Consider the following 26,829-nt stretch of genomic DNA (forward strand, 5'->3'; position numbering starts at 1 on the left):
CTTACCTCACACTCCCTACGTTGTTGTTGTTGTTATAGTTCTTTATGTTATAATTTGTTGTTGCTATAGCTGAAATGTCAGCTGACAAAATGAACATCTAAACATTTAAACTGATGGTTAAGTAATATAGTAAAAAAAAAAAATTGGACTGTGTGTGTGTGTGATGGTTAAATACAAACAAGAAAATACAACGATGAACTAATATGAAACGAGTTTATTGAGTTACGCACATAATGATTCTCAAGTAGCAACTCTCACATAACAGAGGATAGAACAGATTTCATTCTGCAGTTTGAAGCTCAGCAATAGCAGCAGTATGCCCTCTCAGACTTTCATGAAATCAAAGGTCGTCGATAAATTTTTCACCTGAAACATGAAAATTAATATAAATATAAAATGTAAACTATTAATAAACTGCTCAAACCTCAGCTAACCTTTTTCATGAGCCATATGGAAATAATGTACTTACATTATATCAAGCAGTAGGAAATTATATCTACAAATATATGACATCTGAATGGGGCAGCAAACATTTGCTTCCCTGTCCAGATTTATTTGGCTCAAACAGAAAAATACAGTAAACTCTTTAAAATCCGGCACCTCGGAGATTGAGAGCTGCCAGCTTTTAGAGATATACCTAGTGGTTAAGCAGCTTTAGAAGGGGGAGGGGTACATTAGGGTATACAATGAGTATTAAGCGCACACAAAAAAACGAACTTATTTATAATGACTGTCTTGCCCTTTCATGTTTTTGAACTAGTAGGAATTAAACTGCATGAGTCTTAATTTTTCATGGTAAATCAAACTTACCTTTGTAAAGAGTTGCTCTGATTTTGCACTACTTTTAACAGATAGCTTTATCTATATTACACTTTGAAAATTTATTTCGTGGCAGACCACTTCGAGCAACTTGTTTACAACTGTTTCTCCTACGTACTGGGACTAGAGGCCCCTACTATCTAATGGGGGAACCAGTTCCTCATGAAATAGGCTATAACAGTTCTCTCAACTTTTAAATAAATAGCCAATTAAGCTTTTGGATGGCCCATCTGTTTGAAAGTACTGCAAGGGCAACCCATTGCAAAGGCAAATTATTAAAGGCAAGAACAGATTATTTACTTGTTCATTTGGGATCAACGTCGCATCCCTAGACAGTAGGATGTTAGTAGGGTTCAGGACAAGACTGTATTGCAAGCATTTGTGTATTCCGGATTGTAAAATGGTTGTAAATGCTGGATTTGCTTTAAATCATCTCAGGAATAACTGTATTATTGGACGCTTGTGCTGATGGACTTTTAGTGCTGGATCATGCATTTTCCATGCGAGCTAATAATTAATTGTAAATAATTATCCAAATTAATAAATTTAAAAACTAATTTTTATCAGAATTTTCTATAACCCATAAAAAAAGTCGTACGAAAATTCCTTTTGACCCTGAAAGTACTCTTTTTTTTTTTTTTTTTTTTTTTTTTTATGGTAACTACTTTTAACATTAAACTTGCATTTCTGCAGATTGTGATTTTCAGAAAATATGTACATAAGAGGGAAAACAGAAGAGGCGTAAATTATGAAGAGAAAATTGTAATATACGGTCGGTTAAATATAAATGGGTAGTGATTAGTATTACAAGGTGTGGTTCCTTTAGTAGGGTCCGCTTTCTCTGGTTGGTTGCATCATCCACCAGGTGTCGGACTTTTGTCCTACTGGGTTCCTCAGCACTTTAGCAAAGGTGCGGGGGTGCTGTAGCGTTTCATTTCTCCAGGCCGTCCAGATATGCTTCCAACTTCGCCTGGGCCTTTATGTTCTCAATATGGGAATTGAGCAGAAGGTATTCCATTTTGCTCCAGATTTTAATGATATCGCTTCTCAGAGCAGTGATTATTCTGTTGTTGGAATCATGCATGAGCTTCTCAAGCTCTGAACCAAGGGCCAGGAATTTATATGCCACTGCGCCTTCAGGCATTTTTGAAGTATTTAAGCTGGGAGTGTCTGCAGTCAAAGTGGCATCAGGTCAGTTGCCGTCACTTTGTGCTATGGCACTAGAGGGCTTATCATTGGGTGCCTGCATCATTTCCTGCTGGAAAGAGGGTTCGCGTTGTGAGGATGTCTCAGTGCCGGCCCGGGTCGGTGGCTTCCTACTCTTCTTTTTGGAGGGCGGGCGATCAGTCGTGTCTTCATCCGACTCATCCTAGCGAAGATCGTAAGCGTCAGTTCTCGTGAGCCTGGAAGACCAGGTAAGTAATACTGGGAACTGCAAAATACATTGTCAAGGATCCCAGAGTGACAGATGACGCATGTCGACGATGCCACATTGCACGACAAACAATCCAACAGATTACTGCTGGATTCAGGGTGATCACCCAGATGGAATACATTCAGACACGGCCAGGTCGCAAGGATAATACATCAGAAACCAGCTAGCAAAGAAATACCTGTTGATCAAAGAAGGTATACCGTATTACAAGTACGAGGGGCATTCAAAAAATAAGTTACACCTGCCACCATCTCTTGGTATAATTGCGCAACAAATGTGACGCCTATGCGGAATGGAGTTCATATCGTACGCCCCTTGGTAGGTGAGTTTCGTCGACGTAGCGGTAACAGTTGTGTAGGAGCAAACGTTCATAATGGCATGTCAGCAAGAATGTTACTCCAAGTTCGAGGTACGCAGAACAGTACCATTTTTGTGGGTGAAACGTCTGAATATTTTCGAGATTCATCGTGAAATAACAATGGTGCATGGGGAAAATGCAGTGTCGCGTCCAGCCATAGTGAAGTAGTACCAGCAGTTTGAAATTGGTAGCATGCCACACAATGAACGCACAACATAACACTTGCTCCAAAGTTTTGGAAGGGAGGTATGGCAACATCCGCCATACAGTCTGATCTTTCGCCTTGTGACTATCACATTTCAGCAAGCTGATAAACATCTAGGGGACAACGATTTGCAAATGATGAGCAGGTGCAAACAACAGTTCGACGGTAGCTGAATGACCAAGGAGTGGATTTCTATCATCAGGGAATTGAATTTTTAGTCACACGTTCCGAGAAGTGTTTACACCATCTCGGTGACTATGTGGAAAAGTAGTGCAAGGTATGTGCTTTCTATTGCATAAGGTTACATACCTCAATAAATGTCTCTTTGGGTACAATGGTCAAGTGTAACTTATTTTTTGAATTACACTCGCATGAATGTCATGCCTTACTAGAGACCCATACACACAAGGGACCGCATAAGAATGCACAAGATGATTCTCATAACAAACCGGACATAATCCTCACTGATAAGAAGGAAATGACTACCTACCTGATTGACACAGCGGTACCCTACACCAGCAGCCTCCAGAAAACCTGCGGGAAGGAAAACCTAAGATTAGGAAGTAGACAGGAAGTCAAAGAGATGTAGCATATGGAACAAGCGACGATCACTATGTTAACTACCGCCATGATGAAAAACAGCCTACATAAGAAGCTAGCAGCAGTGCAGTGGGTTGAGGGTCAAACGGTACCGGGGGTTTCTCCTATCACCGCGAGTTTACATTGTCGTGTGATACAGTTCACTGTAAATGCCAGAAATTTAAAAGTGTATGGTTATTGTACGGTGTAGTGTTGTGTACCTTTGTTCATCTAGTCATTTAGCCGCTGAGCCCCTAATGGGACCCAATGTTGCCCACACTTCGCTTCGTGGAGGCAGACCAGGTACACCAGCACATAATTTGAACTCTGGCAGGCCCTGCTACCTAATTTCCTGGGATTTCAATGGCAAAGGCCTAAAAAAAAAATATATATATATATATATATATTTTTTTTTTTTTTTTTAAATAAAAAAATAACGACTCTATAGGGGTTATACACAGAAAGGTGCATAAGGCCGAAAAATTGGGCGAACAGAATTTTAGTGCTTTTAAGTATCGATTGTGTGAGGCATATGCTGTGTGAAGTAGACAGGGTGGGTGGGGAGACTGAAGTGTAGAAGTTGGAAGTAAGGGGTCGATAGAGAGATTGACCCCTGCATTTGACAGTGGGACAGGCCCATGTCCCACCAGAAGGAAGAATGGGGAGCGAGAAGGGGTGGGACAGAGACCATCTCCTCCCCAGGAAGTGGTAAAGAAGGCACCGTACAAGAGAGTTCTGGTGTAGGTTGCCAAAAGGCCTTTGTTGCTGTCAGTCCAGTTGGTAATGTCCAAATTAGTGGTTGTTGATTTCAGCAGGGGGGTCAAGAATTGTCCTTCTTACAGTTCTGTTGGCGCCTCCGTAGCCAGGTGGGCAGGAGCAGCAGTGCGTAGCACACGCTTCTTGATTAGACCAGGGTTCGATCCCGTGACCACCAAATACGGAGGATACGGAAAGGTCAGGGAATGACCACCACATATCCCCGGATCATCTATTGTGGATCATCTTGTTCAAGTCTGCCTTTGTTGTGCCAGGAGGGTTCTTGGTCTTGTGAAGAGATCCTTTGCAAAGCAAGAGAAGGGACTATATTCATCCTGGGTGTCTAAGAGGTGAGATTCTTAATCCTTTGGAATATATCTGATCTTCGTAATGAAGATACAGCAAAGCTAATATAGCTGGCAGTCGTCAACAAGGTTATGCAACAAGGTTATGCCAGCTCTCAAGCCCCCGCAGGTACATGTTGGGTCCTCTGTGATGCCGAGAGCAGCGAGTTTAGCATTTATAGAACCGTGACCAGTAAGTAAAAACGTTGTGTATAGGCCTGGCAAGAACCATGGTGGGGGTTTGGGGAAGGTTCTATTGACATCTGGTAAGAATTTTCTGGTGATTTCTCCCTTGGTCGAGTTTGACCACCTGGTTTGCCATTCCTGCTGCAGATGGGCATGGAGGCGATATTTTTCAGCTGCCTTGCCATTTGCTGAATTAATTAAATAAAAAATAAATAAATAAATTTTCTGTTTATACTCCGGGATGACCAAACAGTCAAAAGGAGTTAACAAGATAGACAGAATTCAAGAAACAGCACCATATTCAGCAGTCACGGGCTTGAACCCCGGTCACTCAATGCACGTGTACTTATGCACCCGCGCGCCTGACCACTAGGCTACGGCGGCTTGTAAAGTTCAGGAAGGTTTGTGGGTTTCCCTTAGAAAGGTGCTACAATAGACCAGTTCTAATGATCTCAAGGTCGAGGGGTAAGGCACCAGCCAAGACCTGGAGGGCGTGAGTACTCACTGTGTGGCAGGCACGGGAGGTGATGAGCAGTGTGGGGCGTAAGAAGCTAGCAGCATAGTGTGCATAGTATTAGGGTCAGGCGCCACCTGTGATTTCCCACATCTGCATCATATGTTCGCTGTGAAGGAATACAATACTACTGTAAATGCCAGAAAAGTGTTGTGTTGTATATGACATATTGCGTTAGGTTGTTGTGTGTCTGGGCATTTGGCCGCAGGGCCCCTGGTGGGACTCCACGTTGCCCGCACACACCACTAGGAGGTAGTCAGGCTGCCTATTATTCTCTGGCTTGTCTCCGCCAGGGTCGCCAGAGCTTCCTGGACGAAGACAAAAGAAAAAAAAAAGTAGAGTTGGGGAAGTACAGAGTGTACGCAAGAAAGGAGGGTATAGCTAGAAATATGGAGGATGTAGGCGAAGGAATCCTCCAGGTTATCAATGGAGCAATAAGCGCCATCGGGTGAAAGGGGAACCAGGGAAAGACGATAAATAAGACACAGCAAGAGAGCTGGGTGTAAGTTGCCACTGAGGAATCAGGTGGTCCCGTACGCCAGTTGATCCTATCCAGGTTAAGATCGGTTGGCCAGTTAGGCAAGGATCAGATGTTTGGGTTGTTCCTATTTTGTGTTGACAATAGGGTGCTCCGTCTTGTGAAGAGGGCTTGTGCAAACTTGGTAAACTCATAGTAGTAGTTTTCTTCTGTGATGAATAAGTGTTCATTTCTTTGAGGGTTAGCTTGTATACGAGTAAACAGGATGCTGCGGAGGTCCTCATAGTGTTGACAGGTATATACTAGATGGTTACAGTCTTCTACTTCACCACATGCCCAGTAGCGGTTGTCAATGAATTTGTATAGTAGTTGGTATAAAGACCAGGAGAGAACCAATTTGGAGACTTGGGAAATACAGCATTCACATAAGGTATAAATTTCTTGGTGATTGGGCCCTTGTCGGTAGCAGTCCATCTGTCCTGCCACGTCTGAAGTAGTAGGATTGCAATTTGTTTCTTTTCCTGCCTGATTTCATTCAGGTTATTGATGGAGTGTCCAAGGATAATTGCTGGTATACCCCTGGATAGACAGTAGTGGAGGCCCCTTCGAATAACCTCAAGATCAAGCGGAAGGATGCCCGTAAGAACCTGAAGGGCTGGGTTGCTAACTATGCAGCATGCCCTTGTAATAGTAAGAAGGATGGTGCGTTGGATGGTTCCCAGTTTACGTTTTTTGTTGTAACGAGTTGCCCTGCGAAACCAGACCCAGAAGCTAGCAGCAATAATCCTTCTAGAGAACACCTTCGAGGAACTCCAGAAAGCCTGAACATCTACAGGTAAGTGTTCCTCGACTAATAATAATAATAATAATAATAATAGCCGGACATAATAACTGTCACACACACTTGGTACCAGTACCGGTTGTGGGAATGGAAAAAAGACCATAAGGAGAAGAAAGAAAGAAGAGAATAATAACAACAACAACAACAGCCTCGCAAATTCAAGCCAAACTAATATGGTCTGCATTTTTTTGCTTGAATGAATAAACTTTATAGAATGTTAATTAGTGCAACAGCTGCAGTTCGCAATAAAGACAGAATTGATCTACATTCAGTACAAAACACCCGTTTTGATCATTTTATGCGGTCCTTTATCATACATATATCAGCAATCATACATAAGTTGCAACTAACTACTCAAAGAAAACTTACCTGCGCTTAATGATGGTGATGGTGATGATGATGGTGCTTATGGTGATCTGCTGGCAGTTTTACATAATAACCAAATGGGGCAAAATCGTGATGACCGTGAGAAGGACCGCGATAAACCTTGATACTAACCCCTTCATGATGGGACTTCACTGTAACCGCTGCCACAAACAGCAACAACATAATAACAATAGCCTACAAGAAAACAGTGACGGCCTATAGATACAAATTTATTGAGAATTTAGAAATGTGTATTAACACAATAAATCCGTTAATTTTCCTTTATTTTTTATTATTTTTTTTTGTTTGTTTTTTAATGTTTGGATTCGTTTTTGTTCATATATCAGTAAGAAAATTGATTAATAGCATGCAAAGAGGAGAAATAAACAAAGATTTACTTTATTAAATAGTTCTCGTAACCTCGTATTTAGCAATTGTTACCTTAGTTATTCAGTGTCAAACTGGAAAATTTTCAGTAATAAAATATCTTATTTGTAATAACCGAGTATATACATGACGCGACCGATGTTTGTGACGAACTGGGACGGAATATCCTGGTGCGCTCCAGTCCATCGGAGGCTTGCAGTTACAATTATATACAAGGTCTGGCCAAAGTTGGGAAGTAAATTTTGCTCGCCAAAACGACGAAAAAGGTCATGTGAACATAGATCCGAAAATTGTTTCTTGTCAGACATACAGTGGCATAAAGTAACATTTGTAGTGAATAGTATAAGATATTGTTTGATTACAGTCATTTTGTTTGTCGCAAAGCAAAGGCATTGTTTCAGATAACGCTTCTATTGCATCAGACAGTAATTGCAAGGTATTGCATCAACCGTTTCTATAAATATGGTGTTGGAAAGGTATACACGCTCATTATTATCCTGTTTTGCGGAGGTGTAAGCATGGCTACATATGTTCAGTTGACACCAAGAAAAAAATGTAGCTATTACACTATCCCAGGAAGGGCTTTCTACACATAGTATCGCTGATAAAATAGACTGCTACCAGTCAACAATATCCCGGGTGCTGAAATTAAAACATGATACCGGTGATGTGAAGAGAAGACTTGGATCAGGCCGTGAGAGAGAGAGAGAGAGAGAGAGAGAGAGAGAGAGAGAGAGAGAGAGAGAGAGAGAGAGTGACTACGCCTTCCCAAGATTGAAATGGCTATGGCTTCGTAATCGCCATGCTAGTGCTCCTGATCTAAAACTGGACTTTGAGATGGCCTCTGTGTTGAAACAAGTGCACGAATTATCCAAAGATGGCTTTCGGAATGTGGTCTGCATGCCTATCGGTCAAAGAAGAAGCCTTTGTTGACCCAACAAATGAGGAAGAAATGACTTGCTTGGGCTAAAGCGCATGTTTCATGGACAAAAGAGCAATGGAATACCGTCATCTTTTCTGACGAATCGAAATTCAACCTTCATGGCTCGGATGGGAAGCGATATGTCAGAAGAGGAAAATCGGAGTGTAAGGTTCCTCGCCGGTCAGATGGTCTGGGGATGCTAACAAACAAAGGGGTGGAGCGAATTAAGTTTATTAACGGAACGGTGAATGCAGAAACCTACACTGCTGTTGGAGGAGTGCCTGAAACCCGTTATTAGGGATTACCACACAGACGTCCAAAACTGCATTTTTCAACAGGACTCAACACCTTGCCACACAGCAAAATTGATAAGTTTTGTGCCATTTAGATTTAATGATGAGTTTGTCTTCTTGTCTCACAAGGCTTTAAGCATGTTTATACCAATGTTTTCCCTCGTTTTTCTCTCTTAAGGTGCTGTCATACCTCAGAAATGCTGGCATTACAGTGGTGGACATGCCCGGCAACAGTCAAGATTTGAACCTTATTGAAAATTGCTGTTATATATAATGTCGTCTAAAATTGCTCAGAAGGAGCTAACAAGTAAGCTTCAGCTGCAGGAGAGCATTGTAAGGGTGTGGTACCCAGTGTTGCCAACTCTTAATAATATTTCCCGCTAGCCGCATACTCAAAATCCGCTATTTTTAACACTTAACCTGCCAAATTTTTTAAATTTTCATTTGTTTGTACTTTGTAGTGAATAAAAACAAACAAACAAACAAACAAATAGTATATATAAATAGTTATTTATTTTCTGTTTTTAATATAAAATCAATATCTAAAAATCTAAATTAATTTCGAAATTCAATATCTCCTCATCATATGCTTCTTGTGTACCTATTTTGCGAAGCACTTCTTCAGGTAAAACAATTTTTACAACACTTTTGAGCCCGTCGTACTGATAAGATTGCATTAACCATGCCAACACTCATTCTGTTGCGTGTTTTGTTTTTTACTAGATTTAAGTTGCTGAATATTCTTTCCACATCTGCATTGGATAATGGCAAAATTAAAATACCCAATGCAAATTGGCTAATTTCTTTAAATGGATTTTCACCGCTTGCATCTCGATATTTCTAAACTTCTGACCAAAACTTCATTGTATTGTTGATCTTCTTCTTTAATGCTGCCGAATGGCGTTTGCGACTTCGTTTTGATATTGTTCTCTGTCTAGCGCTGCGTGTAGAATTTGTGCTGTTGTCATGTGAAGCCAGGTGTTGATGTTATCTAGCCATGCCATTTCGGTCTGCCTGGGCGTTTCTTGCCTTCGATCTTTCCCTCCAGGATGAGTGGTAGTAGGTGATATTTTTGTTGGTTCCTAGCGATGTGACCTAGGTATTTGCATTTCCTGTTGATGATGGTTTTGAGCAGGTCTCGTTCCGTGTGCATGTCCTGCAAGACCTGTGCGTTGGTTATCTTGGCTGTCCACGGAATTTTCAGCATTCTTCGGTAGAGCCACATTTCGAAGGCCTGGAGCTTTTTTGTAGTGGCTGATGTTAGAGTCCAGGTTTCTACACCGTAGAGCAGTATTGGCCAGATGTAGCATTTCAATGTGCGTAATTTGAGCATGATGTTCAAGCTTCTGTCGGTGAGGAGGGTTCTGCATTTGGTGAATGCCTGCTGTAATGTTTATATACTGTTGCTCATTTTTTTCAATTTGATTCAAAAGATTTGTCTACTCTTTGTACTTCAGATAAGATAGGTTTTAAAAATAAAATATACGCTAAATTACTTTCATCTTTGAACATTGAATAAAGAAGTTGTGCAGTATAACGTTTGTCAGTCAAACGAGTTATTTCAAAATGGGCTTTTATTTCAATATACTGTTCTAAATTTCTTGTTATAGCAACTTCAATGGATAATCACCTTGTTTGACACGAATGAACTATCTTTTTCGGATCTGCACCATCGTTTATGGCACTGTATAAATATTTGAATTGATTTTGTCAGCTAGTGGATTTACTAAACCAATTATAAGTTTCAGCGATCATGAATTCTAGACTTCTAGGGAATGTTTCGCGGGTTGCATGAGATACTGCTAATTGCAAAGAATGACATAAGCATTTAATTAATATCAATTTCGGTACATCGGACTTCAAATGTGTATAAACGCTGTTATTAACTCCAATCATAACGCTAGCATTATCTGTCCCAATGCCCACAAATTATTTAAATTCTGGTTTAAATCGTTTCAGCTAATTCATCATATTATTTTTGGTATATTGTAATTATGGAAGGTAGATTAAATGATACTGAAAACAGACTGGCTCTGATGCCGTAGCCTAGTGGTCAGGCGTGCGGGTGCAGGTACCGCGCGCAAGTACACGTGCCTTGAGTGACCGCGGTTCAAGCCCGTGACTGCTGAATACGATACTGTTTCTTGTATTCTGTGTATCTTGTAAACCCCTCTGACCGTTTGGTCGTCCCGGAGTATAAACAGAAAATTTATTTAAAGGAAGTTTAAAAATTTCCAGCGTTATTTTAATTGAATTTGAAATATTTTCAGCATTACATTGATCTAATTCTACAAGAGCTAAGAATGTAGAAACTCTTTTATCGAATTGCTCATCATAATACACAATTGCAATACCTAATAGTTTTGTTACACTAATATCGTTTGATTCATCTAGTAACAAACTATAATTTGAAAAGCCATTGAGCACTGACTATAATAAATCTTTCTGAAAGTGGGGGTGTAGGATATATTTTATAACGCCGTTGCAGCCGACCGGGCTAGCCGAGTGGGTAAAGTACCTGCCCGGCAACCCAAAGGTCGCGGGTTCGATTCCCGCCTCGGGCTTGGATCAAAGTACTGCAAAAACCTTGGGAGGTGCAATATGGCCACAGAAGCCGATGCGCCACCAACTACCAAATCAAAAAAAAAAAAATAAAATAAAAATAACGCCGTTGCATTTTGTTCGATGAATTTTTAAAGTTTTGGCTGTTTGATCTTGGAATGCATTCTTACATAATTCACCAAGGTGGTCTATTGCCAGTATTGACGAGTGAGCACAACAAACAAACTTAACTTTGCTTCAGCTTCCACTGTTTGTAAATTCTTGGTGGGAAAATTTAATTTAGATTGGTTGCCTGATCTATTAGGTGAAAATGGTTCTTCTACTGACTTAATATGTTTGAAAGTTTTTAAATGACTTTTAATGTTATGTCGGTAATTGGGATCGCATTTCTTGGAAGCCAATCAAATACGACGAATAAAAATTATTCAATGCCATTTCTTCGCGGTTTCAAAAAAGGCGTCATTAGAATTTTTCCCACATTTTTAGATTTGATTCAACAATTAAAGCTATGACCCAACGGTCAGGTCGTTTGACCGCGGGCGTAACTACGTAAAATTGTTGGGGTTCTCCTCAGGGAAATTCCAGAATAATATAAAACCGATTCTTCGCTTTATAAAAAAAAACAACAAAAAAACTATGAAATATGATATCCCTACTATGTTTACGATGTATATCGATAAAACATTTCAATTATGAAATATTTTTATTGTTAATTAAATAATTACTTGAACAATTAATTTAATATTTGTTAAATAAATATTTCTTAATTTAAATGTTACATTGCCAAAATATATAAAATGCTAAACATTTATACTCTTCCCGCTAAAAAATCCGCTAAACCTGAAGCAATTCCGCTAAATCTAGCGGGAAAACCGCTAAAATGGCAACACTGATGGTACCACGAAATTGGGCAACCGTATATCCAGAAGTTGATTAACTCTATGCCAAATCGTTGTAAGACTGTAATTGCAGCTCGAGGAGGAACAACAAAATATTGAGGACTTGTTTTTCTGATTTACAGTAGATAATACTATTACGTTAACTTGTCATTTCAGTTTGTACACGTCAATGCAATAAAATGTATGTTTAGTTGTCATGATTGCCATTTGCATGATTTCTCATATTTCCATTAATTATGCATTTTACCCTTTGGGAAGATATTTATGGCAATTGGGTATATCAGGTGGAGTCTTTTCATTGGATCTCATTCATAGGGATATATATCCCATCTAATACATTTCGAACATTTCTGCAACCTGATTTTAACATTATTTGCAAAATTCACAAGTGAGGCAGTTTTTTTTGACCGCCCTTGTATATACAGGATGCTTTTAAAGTGAAAAGTTGCTAAACGTATACAGTTGCACTGTAATTATATGTGCGGGAACAAATTTTAATTTGTTTTACGTATAGATCAGGAGAGTATAGACAAACGTGAAAATCACTAGACCGTGATGACCATACCACTCCCTCTTGAATTTTTCTCTGAAGGATGTCTTAAAGAGTGGTCATTTGTGAATAACCCACATTCAAATGAAGAAATGAAGGAGTATCATTCCGGAATAAATTGTCGATATTCTTCAGGGCATGCGTTTCTTATCGCCGAAAATTTTTCGGCTATAAGACCTTATTTTAATTAAAATAAGTTTTAATTACATTAAAACTTATTTAAGGTTTTAATTAAAGTTTTAAATAACTTTAATTAAAACCTTTTTTTAATTAAAAACACACGTCGTTTTCTGCATTTGTTACAGACGTTACAACGGCATGTTTTATATTCTTGATCTTGCCGGTTACTGTGGCTGGTGTCGAAAGGAGTTTTTCGAAATTGAAACATATATAAGGAACACAATAGGCCAAGATCGATTTAGCGATTTGTCCACCTTAAGCATAGAAAACGGTGTAGTGAATTCTGTTGATTTCAACGAAATTATAGATTTTTTTTTTGACTAAAAAGGCTAGGAGACAATTTTGATTAAAGTTTAAAATATTTGTTATAAAACTTTTTTTGTGTATATAGACTAGATTTAACATATAGAATTGATTACTTATTTCAATGATTTGTTTTAAAATTACTCCAAAACTATTATATGCGTGTATGTGTATGTTTTTGATGCGGTGTTTATTTTCGCTTCTGTATATTTTATTATGTATTTTTATTTTGTCATTTATATCTGCATGTATACATATCATGTATATATTTATTATTGTTACTCAGGTTTTAAGTTCATGCATATTTTAATTCAAATCTTATTATTTATAGATATTATTCATTTACTTAAGGCTTGAATTTTTGTTAATGTGAATAAAGATTGCTTACTACCTAGTTAGCTTTGTTTACTTTATAGATAGACAGTAATTTTTTTTTTCCACTGATCATTTTGTATGTATTTCTGTTGATCTTTAAATCTTTTTTTCACTGATCACTTTTTTAATTAAAGCTATTGGGTTTTGTTTTACAATAATAAAAATAGGGTTTGATATAAATTCGGTATTTATTTTTTAATACATCATTTATACCTTCAAAAAAGTAAACATTATACATATTTATCAGAAGCAGAGGAGGAATTATTAATGGTTTCAATTTTTTTTAATCTTCTCGTGTTTATATTTTTGCAATTTTCATTAATTAAGTAGGGGCCCGAACATGTTCTTTGCCTCCGAGCCTGAAAAAAGGGTAGCTACGCCACTGATCTTCAGCCTTTCATCTAGGATCATCTAGACAAGACTGCAGCAATAATTCAGACACAGCATGGTTTTGTTAAGGGAAAGTCTTGTCTGACAAATTTGATAGGTTATTATGATGTGGTTACAAAGGAATTGGATGCAAAAAATAATTTTGATATCATATATTTGGATTTCAGGAAAGCTTTTGACACTGTTGCGCATGGAAGACTATTGTACAAATTGGAGCAGAATGGTATTAAGGGTAAGTTGCTACAATGGATAAAAGGATGGTTAAGTGCGAGAAGACAGAGGGTGGTAATCAATGGGTGCTGCTCTTCTTGGACTAATGTTATTAGTGGAGTCCCACAGGGTTCGGTGTTAGGTCCACTGTTGTTTTGTATATTTATCACTGATATTGATGAAGGTATATCAGGCTTAATGTCGAAGTTTGCAGATGATACAAAGGTTGGCAGGGTTGTTAATGACAGTAATGGCAGTGTGCTACTGCAACAGGATCTGGCTAATTTGGGCAGATGGGCTAAGAAGTGGCAACTGAAGTTTAACCTTGACAAATGCAAAGTACTGCATATGGGTAGAAGTAACCCCTGAGAAACGTACCAACTGTGTGGTACTACACTTAAGGTGGTAGAAAATGAAAGACCTGGGAGTATTGTGCAGACAGATATGAAGTTTTCTGAGCAATGCAGACAGGCTGCCAGGGCAGATCATGGGGTTTTGTCAATGATATATAGGAATTTTGCTAGCAGGGAAAAGGAGGTGATTATTCCTCTGTATAAGGCAATGGTCAGGCCACGCCTTGAGTACTGCGTACAGGTCTGGAGGCCTCATTTTAGGAAGGATGTAGATTTACTTGAGCGTGTACAGAGAAGGGCAACAAGATTGGTGAGGGGAATGAAGGGATCCTCTTACCAAGAGAGGCTTAAGTTCTGCAAATTGCAGTGGCTGGAGACTAGGCACCTGCGCGGTGATCTGATTGAGGTATATAAGGCCTTGAATGGGTTGAGCACGCTGACTTCTGATGGGATCCTTCCACTTGTTCAGATTACGAACCTAAGGGGGCATAAATTCAAATTAAGAAAAGACAGATGTAGAATAGATGTGCGGAAATTTGCCTTTAGCCAGCGGGTGGTTAATTGCTGGAACAAACTTCCATCTGTCGTTGTGGAAGTTGATAGGTTGAATAAATTTAAGGAGAAACTGGACAGGCATTTGGAGGGAATGGTGTGATTTTTTTTTTTTTTTTGGCTGATGCTGCATAAGCTCATACATTTGCTTTCTTGCATCACATGCCACTACTACTACTACTACAACCTTCTGTCTACGGAATTGAGTCATTCAAAATATATCTTCCAGCTATCTATTTGCACTACTGTATATAATTTCTGCTGTTATTATTTTCTCCCTGCCTTCGTTTCACTTTTGTATCTATATGTTACGGGCAATATGATAAATCGGAACGTATACATAAGTTACATTATGTATACTTTATATTATGTATAATTCCCAATAATATTGGAGAATGTGCTTAATCTATCAAACATACCGGATATTATGAATAAACTTCAATGCTCACTGGTAATATTGATTAATTGAAATTAGATGCCAACAGAATACTAAAAAAAAATTTAATGTTAATTAAATTTTTTTAATGTTTAATTAAAAGTTTAATGTTATTTATTATTACAAGATAAACTATGATGACATTTTGAATTGCACAGTTTGTTACTATTTCTACAACTACATTTATTACTGTTGCATTTTCCTTTACAATTACATTTTTTGTAACCTTGACCACCAAATATGGAAAACTTCTTAACACACTCCCGCAAAGATAATTCGGAGTCTGGAACTTCCGCGACACTTATAAATTTTTCATGGCATATAGAAAACTCATTTCTAGTATAAAGGTTGGCCAATTTCCCTTTCTTTGTACCCAATTTATATAGTCCACTATTGTCAATATCCATAATAACTGCCAAGCAAATTTCTTGGGTCGCTTCTGGCTCTATCAACATCATGTCAACATCTGTACCGTATCACATACTTTTCCAGTAGGAAACTTTTTGTTAGACACGTTTGTCATTTTTTTAGCTTGTATTTCAAGATTTTCTTTTACTATTTTACGTTTTCTATATATTTGTTCTTTCCTTTTCGCAACAATATTATCCAAGTCCTTGTTATTCTCTTCAACGTTCTTCATATTCTCTTCAACGTTTTCCATATTCTCATCAATGTTCTCCATTATATTGTCATTTTCAGTTTCAATACTCTTTATGCTAGTGTCTCCTGCAATCTCTCCAGAATCATAAATATTTGATTCCTTCTCTATCATATGATCATTTTTAAATTGCTTCATTATGTTTTCTAGTTCTTCCTCTTCTTTTAAATTAACAACAACTTCTTTGGGAAGCCATGAGGTTTTGAGGCCAATTTTAATGGGAGAACCAAACATAGCTTCATAGGGGCTTCATTTAATTCCTTGGTGATATGCTCTATTTTTCATTAATTGAACAAATCGTAATCCCTCACTCCAGTTGCGTGTTTCATTAGTTTCTAGCCACGTACTCAATATATTCTCTATGTCCTGGTTTGCACGCTCGACAGAACCTTGACTCTGGCTGTGCCGAGGTTTACCATGTACGATTTTGAGTTCTTCCCAAGAAGAACATAATTCTTTGATAACTTTATTCGCGACCGTTATCGCTTTGAAGGATAGAAGGAGCTCCAAAAATAGTAAATATATCCAATAAAAGTAAAATAGTAAATATATCCAATAAAACATAAGCAACTTCTTCAGCACGTTTGCTTTTTAAGGGACGCAATTGTACAAATTTTGTTAGGTGGTCTTGATATACAAGAATAAATTTGTATCCCTTGTCTTGCTGACTTTGCATGTCAATCAGGTCTACCTGACACCTACTATTCATTTCGTTAAACACCATTGGCTTAACCACTAAGCCTTTTTTTAGGAACTTTACTTTTCTTCTGACAAGGCTCACATAAGTTTAAATATACGATTACAGACTCAGCGATTATATTTTTATACTTTTTTTTTAATTTCGTTCATCCGATTTCTTCCCCCATGGCCAATAGCTATATGAATATTATGTATTGCATCAATTTCCTCAGTGCAGACATAATATTTTATGCTTTGGTTATTTTTTTTGAACAGGGTAAATCAATTTATTACAATCACCTACTTTAATTATATCATAGCGCTTGAGTCTTTGGTAATCTGGTGGAGTTTTCCCTGTGGTTTTCAATTTTAGCGCAAAAATGTCATTTATCAGCTGTATATATTTTTCTTTCGTTATAAAACCTTTGTTACTGCATTTTGTTTCTATTACTTTCGTTAAATTTGCAGTAAAACTTTCTTTCATTCTTTCAATGGTATCCATAACCGTTACACTTTGGCAAACTACAAAAATTTTCATTACACGTTAATTTCTAATTGTTTTTCAAAGAAAACTTACCTATGGACATAAACTAAATACGTTTAACTTTATCTATAAGTATAACGTTGCATTAAACGGGTAGAAATGTAGACACATTGGTCGTTCTCGTTCAGCACAACACTAACTAAATGGCGGTATAATGTAGGTTTTAGAAGCGGCTAGTCGGTTCGATAGTGCGCAGAAGCACTTCCCTTCATTTCATTCATATGATTTCTCTGTCCTATTTATCAAATACACCAGGGAGCGCTGGAGAATATGTAAAATGACCGGTATATTTAATAAATTGCTATATATTTATTAAATTCTCCAATATTATTGGCGATTATACATATTAACCGGTAATTATTCATAATCAAATTTACCGTAACATATACACACATATTTTATCAGACTATAGAGGTCACTAATTCTAACCTCTTTTTGCAGCTTTCTTTTAAGTCCGCTTTTCACTATAAATTATTGTAAGTTCCAGGTATTCTTTCTAATTTGTTACTGCTTCAGCTATACGAATCGATTCAACTGGATATTTTCCCGCCTTAACTACTTACTACACATTACTTGAAAATTCCAGGTATCTATTTTATACTCTATATTAGCAACTATCTACTTTTTCGTAATTCTTTCCGTTTTAATTTTTCACTTCTTACACCGCAAGCATCTGGTATTAGTCTCTTTCTTTCTACTAACTCTCTCTTAGTCAAGTCCCTTACTTAAAAATGGGCTTTACGATCCCAGCTAGCCCAAGTAATCTTTAATATATTTTTCTCAGCTTTTTATCTTTATACTTTCTACTTCTCTTTTTTTCTCGTTCGTAAAGCTATTGGTGTAATACTTAGGTGATACGAACGTTCCTACTGTCCTTAATCTCTGGCTATCTTCGCTTTTTTTTTTTTTTTTAATCTAAACTTTCATCCCTTCCATTTCGTCGATTCACTCCCTTGCCTTATACCATTTGCTTGCACTAGCTTCATATACATATTCTCTCTAAATTTATTCTAAATCGCGTAATTCGCTTATAACCACCTATTATTGCAACTAGGTTACACTGTAAGAACTTATTTTAATTTTATTACCATTTCACTTCTTATTTACTTCAATTAATTTGTTCAAAACATACAATGCGTTGGGACTACCTTTTCCATATTTTTGTGAACATTCTACTGCTTTAACCCCCCACTTAGTTTTATTCTTAAATTTGCTTTCCTTCCACAGGTACGGACAAGTATAGAAACGCAGTCTTTGATACATGATCAGGTGTAGTCCCCTGATGAAATACCTGATCACGTATCAGTATTTATTTTTAGCTAACATCAGATTTTAATTTTATAATTTCTCTACCACTTTCTTAGACTTATGACCAAAATTGCCTACCCATGTCTGAAGCTTGCTATTACTCTATATAATAATTTAATCATTTAATCATTTTTTGCTTTACAGTTCCCTTCTCTCTAATTGGCTATCCAATTCAGCCTATAATTTTTCTTAATTAATTATATCATATAGGATATTCACATTCTTTCTATCTTTCTCACGATGTTTAAAGGTTAAACATCTCCAATTTCTGCTACTATTTTATTAGTTTGGCATTTTGTGTAATTTACGCATCGATCTTCGCACTTTTCAACAGACAGTAATTTTACCACACACACACACACACAGAGAGACGGCCACAATTTGTCAACCTTTTAATATTTCCTTAATAACTTCCTCTATAGGTGTAAAATAATGTCATCTAAAGACTATTACATCATCCTGTAAAAATAGTGTGATATTGCATCATCATTTTGAAATATCGGGGTGATATCATCTTGTTTATAAAAGCACCCACTTACTGCTATCTCTCTCTTCACGTCCTATTCAGCAGCGGTATGGCATACACTCGGTTAATTCCAAGGAAGAAAAGTGAAATTATTACTCCTGAGAGCCAGGGCTCTTCTAGTCGACAGGCCTAACGTAGCCCAGTGGTCAGGAGCGAAAGTGCATAGCACGCGTTCCTTGAGTGGACCGGGGTTCAAGCCCGTGACTACTAAATACGATAAATATTTGTATTGTCGATTTATTTCAAACTCTACTGACTTGGTTGTCGTGCCGGAGTATAAACAGAATTTTATATAGCTGGAAAAGTTAGTAACCAGTCTGCTGTGTCATAGTTACAAAGAAACTCGAGACCAATTAAATCTGGAACTGGACTGAAACAGACAAGTACTACAGCACAGGACAGAGTTTTGAAAGAACATATTGGGGTAAACGTACGTAATAGAACTGTCCAATGAAGACTTGTGATGGATTGAAAGCGACTTCCTAAGAAGCTTTTATTGGCAAAGGAGTGAGCAGAATACATGAGGTAAAAGACGAACCTGAACTTAAGAACATGCTTCTTTGACAATTGTGCAATAGAAATCTGTAATATTCTCTGAAGAAGCCAATTTTAACAACGGATTGGATGGTGACGCTGCGTTCAGCGTGGATGTCACGAAGCTATTGCCCTGACTGTATTTAGTCAACAGTAAATTTTCCATTTGGTCAGGTGGTTTGGGCAAAGGAGTGAGCAGAATACATTTTGTGAATGGTGCTACTAATGCGATTCTTACACAATTTTTAAAGGTCATTAGAGACCTCTTTCAAGGAAAAAATTGTTTTCCAATGTGACTCTGCGCCTTGCCCCATTACCGTTATTGCGGTGTTTTTTTTAGGCGCATCATCAGTTTAGGCTATATTGCGCGTATATGTTATGTCTATAAATTGTTCGTGATCGATTTGATGTTTTCTGGACGAAAAAAACCTGAGTTTCCAGGTGAAAAAGAAAAAGAAAAAAAAAAAAAAAAAAAAACATGCTACCATCGCCTCAGACCGAGCCACGTCGTGAAAAAGGCCCATAAAAATTCCTCGCATCCGTAACTCGCCATACTGCACGTAAGATTAGTACACCATTACATAATCATTTAATACAATTTCTAGTATGCTAATTTTAACTTGTTTCAAACACTGAGTGTTTTATCAGTTTTTTTTTTATTATTTTTATTTTTATTTTTATGTGAAATTCATGCAATATGGCCTTATCACATGGTCAAGAAATAGTCCCATTTGAACTCGATTTAAAACTGTTGGAGTGTCTGAAAAAGCAGTTTTAAACTACCAAAAAGCCATCAAGCAAGATAACATTGCAAGAATAATATTCCTAATTCTCATCCTAATCCATCATTTAATTTGCCATCTAATACATCTGTTTGCAAACATCCTTCTAACACAAATGTCCATCTCAGCATTTTTCTTCAAAATGTAAGAAGCATAAAAAATAAACTGTCTACGCTTATTTCATTAATGGTTGAAGAATCGCATGACATCATATGTTTAGTTGAAACGTGGATGCAGGAATCTTTACAAGATGTTTTCCTACTGCCGAAGAATCTCAGCTACACGCCATTCATGACATCAAGAATTAATCGTAGAGGTGGTGGGACAGCAATAATTTTAAAATCCAAATTTAAAGTTTTGAACACATACAACTCTAATACTTTCAACTTTGAAGGAATTTCCCTACTAATTCAAGTTAAGGAATCTCTGCTTCAAATTTATAATATTTATATTCCGCCTGGACCTACTGATGACATCATTAATGAAGTAATAACCTGGATCACTACTGTTCTTAAGCCTCAAACTAACATCATTATAATGGGCGACTTTAACCTTCCCCTGCCCAAATATAATCTACAAATGAAGCTGCTGTCTGACTCATTTTTAGTTCTAGGAGCAAACAAAATCAATGTCCCTGTTACAAGAGGTAATCAAGCGCTTGATCTTGTATACTCTAACTTTCCACTGCATGAAAAATCTAGTACGAACATTACATTTAAATCTGACCACAAAAGTATAGAACTGCAAGCAACAATTTGCTGCGGGAATCCTCGCCCCCCTCTGGAAATCACTAAAAGAATATCATCAATTAAATTCCTTCAGAAAGAAAAGTTTTTGCAGCTCTTAAAATACTACCCATGGGATTCTCTCAAAAATATTCCTATACAGGACGCCACCTTTCTTCTTATAAAATGGCTGAATCAACTGAAAACAGAGTCGGCATCCAAACTTGTTAGAATATCCTCTCACTCCAAACCTTGGTTCAAATCCCACCTGAAACCATACTTTAAAAGTAAGCAAAAATACCACAGACAGTGGAAGAAATACGGCACTTCATCAGCACACATAAAATATAAAAAGAGCAGAGCTTTGTTTCAACTCAAAAAAATTCAGTCATACAAAAATTATGTTATGTCCACGCTAAAGCACAATAAAAGAGCACTATCTACAAAAACAACAGCTACCTTACAGCATGATCTAGTTGTTGAATGGATAAGATGCAATATGAAAACAAGCAGATCTGACATTTTCACTGAAGGTATACAAAACAGATTTATAGCATTTAATTCCTATGAACAAGCAGACAAAGTGCAACATGATGTGTCTCCGAATCAAGCCCTGCTAATTAACCAACTTGTGAACAAAAATACAGTTCAGCGTGCAGTTAACCAAATACGCCCAGATAGTAGTGAAGGCCCTGACGGCATCCCTGGTTTTATTATTAGATTGTCCAGCGTATACATCATTGATTCGTTAGTGCATATCATTTCCAGGTGCATCTGCCAGCCATTCCTTCCAAGACAGTGGAAAACTTTCAGGATTACGCTGATTCCTAAAAAAGCTTGCAGAAATAACCATCCCGGCCATCGACCAATTGCTATTTCGTCAATAATCACTAAAATTATTGAAAAAATTATGCTCCCATATCTTCAACATGCAATCTTCGCCAAGGCACCTGTCAATATGCATTTTGGTCCCAGAGGGCGCTCCACAACAACAAGCTTAGCTGACACCATTGTACGCATCCAAACTGCATTTCAAGACAAGGCACAATGCGACGTATTTTATTTTGACATCAAAGGTGCTTTCGACAACATAGATCTCAAAAAAGCTTTTCAAATACTAAAAAATCACTTTCTCGTTGACACAATGATTATTTCCTATCTTCAATACAGCCTAAATCGCAGACTTCTCCTCTTCCCCACTAATACTGACGATATTCTCGTCACAACCTCAACAGGCATTCCCCAAGGAGCCGTTCTCTCCAGTACGATATTTTCAGCATCTCTTCAACCACTTCTACAAGAAAATCCAAATCTACTGGCATATGCTGATGATTTAAAGTTATTTATAACCTCCAAAGCCAGTGATGATATTCGCAAAGTTATCAATGATGCGAACTCACAGATTTGTGAAATCATCAAGTACCTGAAAGATCTCAATCTGAATATAAATGCAAGCAAATCTGCTCAAATTACTTATTCCCTTCAGAAACAACCCAACCACATAGAAATCAAAATTGCAGATGTCCCAATCCCAAATGTTTACGCTCACAAAGACCTTGGAGTTGTTTTTGATAAAAATCTCTCCTTTAATGCCCACTATTTATATGTTGCTCAAAAAATTCAAAAAGCAAAATGGTTAATGAAACAAGAAACAGCAGCGATTCAAGACAGAAAAACAGTCATTAAGCATGTTCAAAGATGCATCTTTCCCATTCTGTCCTATGCTTCCGAAATCTGGTCTGGTGCTCCTCAAGTAACCGTCAAGAAATTCCTTGCCCTAGAATATTGGGTTCTTAGATGGCTCAATAGGAAGCTTCGCTTTCCACATACAATATCCAGGCAACAGCTTTATAAAAACCTAAAAACAAAGCCTCTGCAACAGATGATCAACGAGTCTGGAGTCATGCTTCTTGCAAAGATAATCACCTCTGCATGCGATTCACCAAATTTAGGCAATATAATAGCTGCCCCCAACAGGGAAAATACAAGAAACCAGCGATTCAAATCCAACCTCTCCAGGCTCAAACAAATGGACAGAATGTTCCCCAATGCATCTCTTCACTTCATAAATCATCACAACATTGATTGCAACAGGTTAATCAACTCTGAAGCCTACAGGAGTCAGATCTCCGATGAAATGAAGAAAAATAATCCAACCCAGTAATGGCAGCTGAAAACTAAATGCCCTGTTCTACAATTTTTTAAATTTCATAACTAAAATTCCTAGCCATTGTTAATATCTATATAAAATTTGCTATGTACATATACTTTATATCATTTCCTCTGTATTCTTATCTGCCCCTAGCCATGTGCTGTGATGGGCTTGCTGTATTTGCAATAAATGAATATTTATTTATTTATTTATTTATTATTTATGTCTAACAACGATTATATCAAGAATCTGATACATTCCATGCTAAAAAGGAGCAAAGCTAGTGGTCAGCCAAGAAAATACTGATATCTGTAATAGAAGGTCTGATGGTATTGTAACCGTATTTGTTTGCACAGTATATATATTTTCCATCTTATTTACGTAATGTTAATTTCAAACATTGGTCGCAATGAAAAAGGTATTCATATGAACTGCATTGTATTTCTGTGATTATTTGTAAATAAATATGTCTAAGTAGTTTTATTTTTTTTAATATATTTTCTTATCAATCATTTTACATCACTGTATAACCATATTAAGGCTATGGGCCAATTATTTCAATTGTAATGCTTTTTTTGGTAACAAATTTACACTGATACAATTTATGCAGTGTTGCCAACTCTTAATAATACTTCCCGCTAGCCGCATGCTCAAAATCCGCTATTTTTAACACTTAACCCGCCAACTTTTTAAATTTTCATTTGGGTTAAATCCTATTAATGGGTGCCATAAAAAATTTTAACACCCCTACATTATGTCCATACAAAAACTTCCAAATTGCATATCAAATGCAGTTTATTCTGAGGAAGAAGTCAAAAAATTAACCCCAGGGGCTCACATCTGGTGAGTATGGGCTTGGCACACCCAGGGTCTTGAGCTGGATATCATCATTCTTCTCTTTCTTGGTGATTTCCTTTTACTTCTCTCTCTCTCTCTCTCTCTCTCTCTCTCTCTCTCTCTCTCTCTCTCTCTCTCTCTCACACACACACACACACACACACACACACACACACACACACACACACACACACACACACACACAGGGTAAATCAATTTTTTTTTTTTTTTTTTTTTTTTTTGCTGGTGCAGTATAAGCCTCAGGCTTCCTTGCACCTTATGGCTAATAATAATAATAATAATAATAATAATAACAACTACCGTTTAACGGAGTTGATGAATTTATGCAGTGGCAATATTAATCACTTCATTTCTTGGTTGGCGAAAAATCGCATTTTGCAAAATACAGCTTTTGGTGAAGTTTGCCGTAAAACAAAGAGTATTAGACATAAATCTTTTTTGATGATAGTACATTAGCGTTATCTCAAAATTTATTATTTCTATGCTTCTGGTCCTAAGATTAGACTCAGGATCGCATTGCTCTTGATTTAAATATCAATAAAAAAACATAAAAAAAACTGTAATTGGAAAATGCAAAGATCTGAGGGAGATCTGCATGATATCAATAATTAAGATAGTTAACTAGGGGGATTTCAGAAAATGGAAAGCTACCTATCGAAGTTGAAATTGATGAATCAGCATTTTTCAAAAGAAAATATATAATAACTCCAGGGACTCACATCTGGTGAGCATGGACTTGGGATACCCAGGGTCCTGAGCTGGATATCATCATCGTTCTTCTCTTTCTTGGTGATTCCCTTCTACTTCTCTCTCTCTCTCTCTCTCAATAATTCAGATTTTTTTTTTTTTTTTTCGGCTGGTGCAACATAAGCCTCAGGCTTCCTTGCACCGTATAGCTAATAATAAAATAATAGAGGACGACTAATAGGAACACAATGGGTTTTTGGTGCATTCGAAAGAATTACCAAACGATGTTTTTTTAGTTCCGGTAGAAAATAGAGATAAAACAACTCTATTATCAATTATAAGAAAAAGAATATTGTCAGGTACAAGAATCATCAGTGATGGATGGCCTGCATATAAAGATCTGTACCAAGACATTAATTATACCCATGATGAGGTTATTCATCGCTATAATTTTGTTTCTCCAGATGATTCAATTACGACGAAGAAAAATAATCCAATGGCATTCCTTCGCGGTTTCAAAAAAAGGTGGGGCTAATTCATTAGAATTTTTTCCACATTTTTAGATTTGATTAAACAATTTAAAGCTATGAACCAACGGTCATATCGTAACTACGTATTGAAATTGTTGTGGTTCCCCTCAGGGGATCCCTGAATAATATAAAACCGATTCTTTGCTTTATAAAAAAAAAAAACTATTAAATAAGATATCACTACTATGTTTACGATGTATATCAATAAAACATTTCAATTATGAAATATTTATATTGTTAAATAAATATTTCTTAATTTAAATGTTACATTGCTAAAATATATAAAATGCTAAACATATTTAAAATGTTTACATATAAACTCATTCCGCTAAAAAAACCGCTATCCGCTATTACATATTTTAATCCGCCAAAGCTGAAGCAATTCCGCTAAATTGGCAACACTGAATTTATGTGGCCGCCACTGTATGAGAGAGAGCGAGAGAGAGACCTAAAAAAGTATATGGGAGAATGATAATAAATATTATACAGTTGTAAATTGTATAATATTCATTACCCTCAAACTGAACGTCTAAATTTAGAGAACGTGAAACTACAGAGTTTTATTAAGTATTCTATAAAGTTAGAATCTTAGTAATTAATTGATATGAAGATGGCCGCATTTGCTTTTCACTTCCATTAATCACAGAAAAAATAAAATAAAAAATTCACACGCGCATGAAATGGAACGCACTGTGTACGTTTTTACCTAACTTGTTTAAAATAAAATAAGGTTAAATCTTACTTGTTTTGACTGATTTGTTACATACCCTTTTGTTAGTTACAAAGCTACAATATGGTTTACATTAATACATTTCCAAAATTTTAGTTTTGCTATTGTTTATACATTGGTTTTTCCGTAGGTTTATGGGAAGCGCAGGTAACAGGAAAATTTATATAACCTGGACGCGCTAATCCCGGTGCACGCCAGACAAAGCCCTAATTATATATAATTAAAAATGTAAAAGAGAAGAACGAATAATTTTCGTCTACATGTACACTACCTCTTACCTTACCTGCTTTTCCATTACTTCTAAACAAAAGTTGTGCTCAGATATTCCTGCAACGACTACGTTAATGTTGTACGATAGACCTTTTATATCCACTATTCTAGACAGACGAAGTATATTTAGATGCGATGTCAGGATGTGCCAGCCGCCATAAGATGTGTAGAAACAACAAGAAAGAAAAGAATGTTTTCTTTTTTTTTCATCCCTAAAAAAATGCATGAAAAATATTTCCGTATCAAGCAGCACTTGCGTTCTTTTACTGATACGGTTACGCTTCGGAGATAGTAGCTGTGTGATTGACCTCGTGGTATATTTCAATAAGACCTAAGGAGCTACCTTACCTTACCTCCAGCTTAATCAGCGGGATAATGACAACTACCATCTTAAGGAAGTTGAAAAAACCCGAACTAATGGATTTTTCTTAAGGATGAAACCATCTCCTCGGTGTTTACATTTTTGCAACACACGAAATTCTCAAATCACTTGTCATAAATTCGTCCAGAAATAGATATGATTTGTCAAAGGTTTGTGGAGTTGGGGAGGAAAA

At 37.0% G+C, this 26,829-nt stretch overlaps 1 protein-coding gene across 1 annotated transcript; it reads right to left on the reverse strand.

Annotated features, from left to right (window-relative positions):
• Nucleotides 1-297: 297 nt before the first annotated feature.
• Nucleotides 298-26,325, reverse strand: LOC150080883 (uncharacterized). Its single transcript, XM_090382011.1, has 3 exons — nucleotides 26,289-26,325; nucleotides 6,885-7,076; nucleotides 298-366 (listed from the first exon to the last, which is right to left on the reverse strand). Exons 1-2 carry the CDS (start codon nucleotides 26,298-26,300, stop codon nucleotides 6,891-6,893), a joined length of 198 nt encoding a protein of 65 aa, XP_090238137.1. The 5' UTR covers nucleotides 26,301-26,325; the 3' UTR covers nucleotides 298-366; nucleotides 6,885-6,890.
• Nucleotides 26,326-26,829: the final 504 nt, after the last annotated feature.

This window comes from Mastigoproctus giganteus, chromosome 9 (assembly GCF_048544385.1).
Source record: "Mastigoproctus giganteus isolate SK-2022 chromosome 9, ASM4854438v1, whole genome shotgun sequence".
Classification (NCBI taxonomy): domain Eukaryota; kingdom Metazoa; phylum Arthropoda; class Arachnida; order Uropygi; family Thelyphonidae; genus Mastigoproctus; species Mastigoproctus giganteus.